This window comes from Pan paniscus, chromosome 16 (assembly GCF_029289425.2).
Source record: "Pan paniscus chromosome 16, NHGRI_mPanPan1-v2.0_pri, whole genome shotgun sequence".
Lineage (NCBI taxonomy): Eukaryota > Metazoa > Chordata > Mammalia > Primates > Hominidae > Pan > Pan paniscus.
Window position 1 is genome coordinate 82,200,706 of NC_073265.2, and position 9,561 is coordinate 82,210,266.

General features: G+C 46.3%; 1 protein-coding gene across 1 annotated transcript in view; it reads right to left on the bottom strand.

The window, feature by feature from the left end:
- The window catches only part of FAM174B (family with sequence similarity 174 member B), a 38,642-nt gene extending 32,660 nt beyond the window's left edge, over window positions 1-5,982 (bottom strand). The window contains exon 1 of the mRNA XM_003846143.6: window positions 5,477-5,982. Within this exon, the coding sequence (XP_003846191.3) occupies window positions 5,477-5,814 (338 nt within the window). The 5' untranslated portion in view covers window positions 5,815-5,982. The remainder of the gene's footprint in view (window positions 1-5,476) is intronic.
- Between the last annotated feature and the right edge of the window lie 3,579 nt (window positions 5,983-9,561).

Here is a 9,561-nt window from a genome sequence, read left to right on the forward strand (position 1 = left end):
ATCTGGATTTTGGCTGTATCCGATTTGCTTAACACTTCTTCACTGTGGCATATAATATCAAACATGAAAGAAGATGAACATTTGTCACTTCTATAGTTTTTTCCTTCAATTCAAAGCCTTGGGGAAGCAATGAGAAATGACCAGCTGATGCTAAACAAGTCCCATAACCTCTCTCAAATCAAAATGGAGCTGGACCTTCTGACCATGGCTCCACCCAGAACTCCAATTTACTAAAATAATATTGATATACTATGAGATAATAAGCAATGACAAAAAAATTTTTAAATGGTAACTTTCCCTAAATGCTAAAAGTATTAAGCTTTTATATTTTCTTTTAAATAACTTTTTTTATAACAAATGTAAATACACACACAATAGAAAATTTAGGAAATACAAGGTAAGTAGGAAAGTTCTCGTTCCTTTTCAAAGACCTGGCTTAGTAAAATTAACGAAGCATCTGTGGTTCCAATGTCTTCAGGGCATAGCAGTATGCACCTTTCCCACTGACAGCTGGGCAACGTCAGACCGCTTAGAATTCAACCTCCCGATCCCTCGGGAAGCACCAAAAAGAACCCTCCTTTCAGATAAGAGGATTTTACAGAGATTTTGAAGTAAGAAGTGGCTGGGCATGCAGCCAACAGACATCTAGGGGAACTGGAGCCTGCACCGTGGAGTTCAGAGACTCTCCAAGACTGGGAAAGGATCCCCAGGATGAAAGGAACGTTGTGGTTTCGAGGTGGCAGGGTTTTCCTGACTTGCCCCCGCTCTGCTCATGAGACACCAGAGCGTAAAGTCAGATTCCTTCCAGAACTCGGACAATAAAGTGTTCTGAGTGAATGTAGGGGGCAAAAGGTACTGATACCAGCAGTCCTTGGCTTATGTGTATTATCCTGAATCCATGCAACATCACCAGTTGTTTCCCAATATCAAAAAATTAGGAGCAATCACAGCTTTCTACTTCCTAGAGACAGCCTCTTTGCTAATTCCCTTTCAGCTCCCATAAACCTGCCAAGTAGCAGACCCGGGGGTCCACCACACCAGGTATCTGTAGGACCACTCTCACACACGTGAAGGTACCCACCAGAGGGCACTCGGTCTCCGGCCAGCTTTCCCTCCTTCCAATTTTTGTCTCCTGTCTAAAAATGGTTTGCCTTAATGATGAAATACATTTTAAAAGGTGGACGTGATTCTGCAGATGGGGAAATCAGATTGATTAAGGAGAACATTTGGAAGAGACAGAGGCTCAACTTTGGTAGAAAATGAAGAAATACAAAACAAAGCAATGAATACCAAATTATACCCATCAGATTGGAAAGCATTAGAAAGTAAGATAATACTAAGTGTTGGATATGATATGAGAATCTGAGAACCCTCAGGCTCTGCAGATGGAAACCTACACTGGTGCCTGCTCAAGGAAATCAAGAATGAGCACCCCCTAGGATCCAGAAGCCCCACTCCCAGGTGTACACCCCAGATGCTCTCATACTGGTCCTCAGAAAGACACATCCAAGAATGCAGCCAGGAGCTGAGTATACACACAGGGATACTCAACATACACACATCATAACTACATGCTTCTGGATTGTAGAAGAATTCAAACTATGCAGAAACATCGTGAATAATAAAAAAATATGATAATCACCCACATGCACAGACACACAGATTTATCTGCACATTCATATATACGTTTATAATTTAAATGAGCTGATACTATACATGTCACTTTGTGACCTGTTTCAGACTCAAAAATATATAGCAAGTATTATCTCAATGTCATCATTTTGAACAGCTGCACAGTATTCTGCCATAAAGATTGCCATGATTTGCTTAACCAATGCCCAGTTGTTGGACACTTGGATTATTTAAACCTTTTCACTATCAAACAGAGCTTCTCTGAATATCATTGCACTTACATCTTGGCTTTCTCTTCTAATCATTACGTTAGAAGCAAAGAATATATAGTGCAGTGGAAAATGTACATACTTTAAGAATGGAATCGCTTGATTAAAAGTATACATCTTTTTCATTAAAAGACACATTCTTTGCTTCTAATTTCCTTGGATCCAATTTTTTTCTGTTGTCTGGTAAGGTGACTCCTTCAGAGAAAACAGATAAATAGGCTAGGACTGCCATTTTATACGCAATCATACTTACTACACTCTCCTTTATCTACATTGTACAAATTCCTACCTCGCAGGTATCCCAGCATCAGTCATGCAGCTAGTCTAGCACATTTTGAGAGACATCAGCAATGTAAAATCCTTGAGAGCTCAACATTCTTTTGCTAAAAATATCTTTATTAAATGCCAGCTTGTGCCTGGAACCACACTAGGTATTAGGGAAACACAGAAGATTAATGCCTAGTCCTGCTCAGAAGAAGTTGGGCAGCACTTGACTCTGAAGAGGGAATTCAAAAATCGAGTGTGCTTTGGAAGCACAGAGGGGCCCCAGCTGCAGAGGCTTCTCAGAGGAGGCAACGGCAACGAGGTCAAACAGCACCGAACTGACCACGCAGTCTTAGTGACAGAGGGGACTCCAGGCACAGGGTTAGAGTGGGACAACATGCTCAGGCCACGCAGTGCCTCCGGAGAACCCCCGGAAGTCCAGCAAAGCAGGAGGCGCACTGAGCAGAGCCAAGATGGGGGCTCAAGAGGGAGGCAGCACCCTGATCTGAAGAGTCAGCCTTGCCCATACATCAAGGAGTCCGTATGCAGGGAGAATTGGCGGGGAGGGGTAGAAGAAGGATGAGACAGGCATTCCTGCAGATGAGGGAGGACAGACTGGAGAGGGACAAGGTTGGAGGCAGGAACCCCAGCTTAAGAGATATTATTGCAATTCAGGAGCGACAAGGTAGAAACAGTGGCAGGTGGCGAAGCTTCACCGGGGAAGGTGGTGTGGGCAGAGGTGAGACAGTCTCTTGGAGACTCAGGTGGTGGAATCTTCAGGACTCGGTGCCCACAGGCTAAGGAGTTGCAGAGGGAGAAAGGAAGGAGGGCCCCCAGCCAGCATAGCAGGCATTTGGTGAGCTGACTAACCAAGGCTACAGGGGAGCGTGGGACAGGGGAAAGGCCACAGTACAGACCAAATAGCACAGATGAGGTGCTGGCCCTGCCTTGGCTACACAGACTTGCAGAGTGTTCTAGAATCTAGCAATGACTTATTCCACTTCCTGGGATGCAACTTTCTCAACTGCAAAGAAACACATGCGGACTGTGCACCATCAGGGCCCTTGCAAGCTGTAAAATATTACAAAGTCCTCTCTAGATCAGAATCTGGGGTGGCAGCTGTCCACCTGAAAACTCACCCTAACAAGATTGCCTTCCTGGGAAGAGACGCAGATCATGTCCATAACCAGCTTCTCCTATGAAGTCGTAAACTTCTTTCAACACTCCACACCCAAGCCACTAAAGACCCATCTCTTCCAGGCTAGAGTGCTGGCTTACCCACTCCAACATGAGTCAGGCACCCCTCACATCTGGGTGCATGCTGCCTTCTTTTCTACCCTACTCCTGAGTAATAAACAGCAGACTAGCAAAATTGTTCAAATACCTTCTAAAAAAAATACACAGCCTTGTGGACTCCATGGCCTATTTTGAGCTAAATGTTTCAAACCTCCAGACTCAGAGCTGCTCTAGGCATTAACCTTCACTCCAACTGAACAACCAGGAAGTCCGTAGATGACAATGGCACCTCTGCTGAATGGCAGGCCCGCATCGGGCATGGAGACACGAAGATGAACTGGACTTCCCAACCTCCAGGGCCCTCTGCTGAGTGCAGAAGCCAGCATGGCATGGTTGGACTGAAGGATGCACAGATTAGGGATGAGGAGGTCAGAAAATAGTGACAGCCTCATTCAAATGTCCAGGAAAACTATACAGAGGAAGGAGGATGGGAGCTGGGCCTTGGTGGCTGCACGCACTTGTAGAATATAGAGGCAAGAATTAGGCTAGAAGCGGGAAACCACAGAGCATAAGGAGCAAGTGACAAGGGACTAGGCTCAGAAGCGCTGGTTGATGTCTGCATTGCGGATGGGGGCCAGCTTGCAAGGGCCCCGAATGCCACACCCAGGTATTGCCATGCCTAGGTAGTGGCCACAGAGAGCTGCTAGAGTTTGTAAACAGAGGATTGAGGCCAGTGAGTAGAGTGGGAAGAAGACAGGAGCATTTCAACCCAGAGAACATCAAGGAGACCAGCAGAGTGAGGAACGATGTGGCCTGAGACAAGGCAGGGAATGGTGGAGTGAGCGTGGGACCATACTTCCCCTTTCTCCATTTTCTCAGACCACTGGCATCTAATCCTACAGACACAGAAGGAAACACCTGGACTCAAAGTCACACACAACTGACAGCAAAGCTCAATACATAGATGGCTCCCAACTCTGCCTTTTCCTGGTCTGGTTTCTGCTGTTGCACTGAAAATGCTACCCAGGAGAGCAAGCCCTGAAGCCCAACCTTCCACAGCTGATCAAACACCAAAGCACAATGTGTAGGCTTGGAAGCAGAGGGAGGCAGCAGTGAACAGCTGACACACACACCCAGACTTCCAGGCGGGCCTCAGTAACAGGACAGGTTTGGTTCATTTCCTGCAAAAACAGGATTTCCCAGGCATTAAAGGAAATGTCCTTGCATTCCTCTTAGCCCTGTCCACCAGGATGGACAGGGATCAAGGACCTGGGACATCCTTCCTAATTTACCAGACACTTTATCCCTGAACGTGAGCAACCTACAAAAGGCTCTCCAAGATCCCTCATGCCCCTGTGAATGTTCATCTAGCGCAACTTAGGCAGGAGCCTAGGAAAGCCGTCTGTGTCCCCCACCAACAGAAAATAAGGGAGGCCACCAAGGGTCGCCTAGAATCCTGAAGCCCAGCTCCAACCCCTGGTGCAAAGCACCTTTCCAGAGTAATTCTGGAGGCAATTCTACTACCCCCCACGCTAGAAACTGCTTCTTTCAGTAGCAAAAAAAAAAAAAAAGAAGAAGAAGAAGAAGAAAAAGTAGGCGGGGCGTGAGGGAGCTGCAGATGGTAGAAGGGAGAGGTAGTAGCGAGATTAGACAGGCCTGGGTTCAAGTCCTACCTCCACCACTGAGTTTACCTTAGATGAGCCATTTTGCCTCTCTGAAAATGTTTTCCTCATCTGTGAAATGATTATAAAAATAAATTATGGGAAACGCTGTCAGAATTCAGAGCGCTATTGTTAGTGTTCAGCATCAGCAGAAAGCCAACAAACGGAACCACATATTTATTTTATATATATAGTTAAAGAGAGGAAAGAAAATTCCTAAAACATGTACCAGGAAAATCCAGACGAGCACACCCCGGCCCCCCACCCACTCTCCCGGGCAGGGCAGGAGGCACACAGCTGGCTGGGGCGCACCAGGGCACCTGTGCGTGCAGGTGGGGCGGGCGCGCGGCGACAGCAGGTTGGCGATGCCGCCCTGTCGGCCGGCGGGGGAAGGAAGAGGGCGGGAGGGCCCACCTGAAGACGCGCAGCAGCAGGCAGGCGATGAGGAGGGTGGTAAAGGCGAACGCCACGATCACGGCTGCCTTGAGGGTGGGTAGGTCGCGGAGGAGGATGGAAATGCGGGTCACCAAGGCGTCGCCGCTGCTGTTGGAGCTGCCGCTGCCGCCCGCCGCCCCAGACCCAATCCGGGTGGTGTTCCCGGGCCCCGGGCCGGGCGGTGGCCGCGACTCGCGCTCGGGTTCGGGCCGCGGCGCGGAGACGGACTCGGCTCTGCTGGCGCGGGCGGCGGGAGCGGCCAGGAGCGCGAGCAGCAGCAGCGGCAGGAGCGAGGCGGGCAGCGGCACGGCGCGCATAGTGCGGTGGGTCGGCACAGGATCGGGCAGGGCGCGCGCGGCTGAGCTCCAGGATCCGCACCAGCACGGAGGCCTGCACCGGGGGATCCTGCGGCGGAGGCGGCTGCGCGGTGCTTGGCAGGAAGCTGCGGCGCCCGGAAGAGCCCGCGCCACCGCCGCCGCCACCACCAACACGTTGCAAGGAGTCATTCGACGGGCCGCGGCCCCACGTGGGCGGGGCAGGCCACCCGGCCTGGGTCCCGGCTGCGCTCCGCTCGCCCGCGACCCCAATTCCTCGGGACGTGAGACCCCGTGGTGAAGCAGCAACTGCCACGATGACACTTGGGCTGGCCCTGTGCTACACATTTCACGTGTTTTATTTATTTCATTTAATTCTACAACCCCCTTTGAAGACAGGTATTCTGTTACCCACATTTGATAGTTGACTTGGCACCCAAAGAGCCAGCTCACAGCAACCCACATTGTGTCAGACTAAGAATCAAAAACTATGGGACCTAGAAGTAGACTCCCATCTTGAAGATCAAAAACTGAAGCCGACAGTGAAGTGGTTGCCTGATGTCCTACGCAGCGCATAATTTCAGTATCTCCCCTAATTTCCCTCTTTCTCAAAAGGAGTTTCTTATTTCATGCGCCTCTGCTTATGAACCGGACTGGGATGTGAATCTCTGCCTCTCATACCTTTGTTGTAGAACACCAGCTGGTGTGGTTAATGCCCCCCTGCCTGGCTGAAGTTTCTCCAGGGAATAATTGGCTTGCTGCCTCTGGTTTGTAAGCTAAATGATGCTTAGGTGGAGAAAGACAATAGGAAGTTCTAGTGGGAGGCCCAAAGGTGGAAACTGATGGGGGCACAGAGCCCCTACCTGAAGTACTAGGAGCCATTCCCAGGGCTTCAGGGTTCCCCTTTTACACTGCAGATGGGTCCTGGCAGGAAGCTTTTCGGTGGTGGGTAAACAGTTAAATACACATGACAAGGTCCCAGGTACCTTAAACAGCCCACTTCTGGTCCTGCTGGAAAGAGACAAATATAGTACAGTGTATTAGTTGTCTACTGCAGCATAACAAATTGCCCTAAAACCTAGCAGCTTAAAACAACATGCATTTAGTATCTCACAGTCTGTGGGTCAGGAAACTGACCATAGGTTACCTGGGTTCTCTGCTTCAGAGCCTCTCCCAAAGGTGCAATCAAGGTGTCAGCTGGGGCTGGGGTCTCCTCTGAAGGCTCAACTGGGGAAGGATCTGCTTCCAAGCTCAATCAGCATTTTTTGGCCAGATTCAGCCCTGCACTGGCTGTTGGACTGGAGCCTCAGTTTCCCTGGGGCAGTTGGCCAGAGGCTGCCCTCAGTTCCTTGGCATGGGGCCCTTCCAACATAGCAACTTGCTTCATCAAAGTATGCAAGTCAAGATAGCAATAGAAAGAGTCACCTACCAAGACAGAAGTCACTGTCTTATGAAACCTCATCACAGAAGTGACATTTTCACACCTTTGTCATATTCTATCGGTTAGAAGCAAGTCACAGGTTTTATCCACACTCAAGGAGAAGGAATTACACAACGGTATGAATATCAGGAAGCAGGGATCATTGGGGCCATCCTAGAAGCTGCCTGCCACATACAGTGTAATTCATTTTGATCTGGGGGGATGGAAAACAATCAGATTATCAGAAGTCATCATCCAGAAGGTACTTCTGAAATGCATGTTAAATATGCATTCCATGTTAAATATGCCCCAGTGATAAGAGATATGGATAGATCACATGATTTACGTCTCTTCTAACTCTGAAATATCACCTTCTGGTATGTTAAAAATGTTGCATTAGTAGAGAGTCAACATCATCATATCAGTATGATAGAATATATAAAAGTAAGTTTTTAAAGAAACACCTCTGATTCCATGATTTTGGAGAACTGTTCTCCAAGGCATAAACCTCAGCTATCACAGCCTCTTATTTTTGTACTTATCAGAAATTCCTGCACGATACAGCAAAGAGGTCCTGGGCTTTGAGCCTCTTAGCCAGGATGAAAGGTTTGACCACTGAATGGCCTTGGCCAAGTATTTAACCACTGAATATCAGGTTTTTAATATCTGAAATAGGCTGGGCGTGGTGGCTACGCCTGTAATCCCAGCACTTTGGGAGGCCAAGGTAAGTGGATCACCTGAGGTCAGGAGTTCGAGACCATGGTGAAACCCCATCTCTACTAAAAATAAAAATTAGCTGGGTGTGGTGGTGCATATCTGTATTCCCAGCTATTTGGGAGGCTGAGGCAGGAGAATCGCTTGAACCCGGGAGGCAGAGGTTGCGGTGAGCCAAGATCGCGCCATTGCACTCCAATCTGGGCAACAAAAGCAAAACTCTGCCTCAAAAAAAAAAAAAAATCTGAAGTAGGGACAAATAGTACCCAGCTCAAGGCCACTGGAAGCTTCCATAGGACATAGAAAATATTAGTGCCGTTTTCCTTATTTTGCCACAATTTGTGGACTGATGGTCTACATCAGTCATTAAACAATGCTTGATTGTTTTAATGCTAACATCAAGAATGTAGAAAGCATAAATGTTAGACTTTTTTCATAACGTGAAACTTTAGAATCTTTCCTTCTAATCATTTGCTTACTTAAAAATTGCCCTCAATTAGAGTTCCTTAAAAACATTTTAATTCAAATAACCATAAACAATGACATTTTTAACATGGTAAACGGGCAACAAAACCAAATCTGGTTGATTTCAGAGAAGGGGAGATTATTGGAAGCATGTCATGTTGCTTCCAGAATTGACTGTAAGCTAAAGCAGAAGTTCTAACAGTGGGATTTGTGGACTCCTGGGGTCTCTGAGACCCTTTCAGGGAATCTTCAAAGTGAAAACTAATTCAATAATGATAATAAGATGTTATGTGTCTTTTTCACTATGTTGACATTTGCACTAATAGTGCAAAAGCAACAGTGAGGAAAACTGATGGTGCCTTAGCACAAATCGAGGTAAACAATATTCATAGTCATTGTATTCTTCACAACTATACACTATAGGAAAAAAAAAATCAGTTTCACTTTAGAATGCCCTTGAGGTAGCCATTAAATTATTAAATCTTGCCCTTAAGATCATTTTAATATTATACATGATAAAATGGGAAATACGAATAAATCACTTCTGCTGTACATTCATGCATAATGATTGACTCAAGAAAAAGCATGTTTACAATTCCTAGAGTTGCAAACTGAACTAGCCACTTTTTTCACGGAAGACCATTTTTAATCAAGAGAGTGACTGACAAACTTTACACTTGGTCTTTGGCAGGCATTTTCTCAAAAATGAGCAAAATGAGGCTGTCATTTCAAGGACACCCACTGCCAGTATTGTAGCCAATGATAAAATACAAGCCTTCAGGTGAAAATTAGAATTTTTAAGAAAACTTGTCAATTGGGATGTTTTTGCTGTGAGCCTGACAGCTTCCCAATGCTTCAAAATTTTTCTGATGATCTTGGTGGTGATATTAAAAAGTATGGGTTTTTTATATTATGTAATGAAACATATCAAAATTTGAAATATCTGCATAAATTTTTCCAAATGGCCAATGCACAGTGTTACAAAATCATTTCTGAGTAAATGATCCACTCAAAGTATAAGACAGACCAATAGACTCTGATGAAACAAAATATAAAATATTCATTACTATGGTTTCATATTCCACATTGCAAATAATCTTTAAGAAACTACAACCTGCAAATTTTGGTATAGTATCAAAGAAGAATCTCCA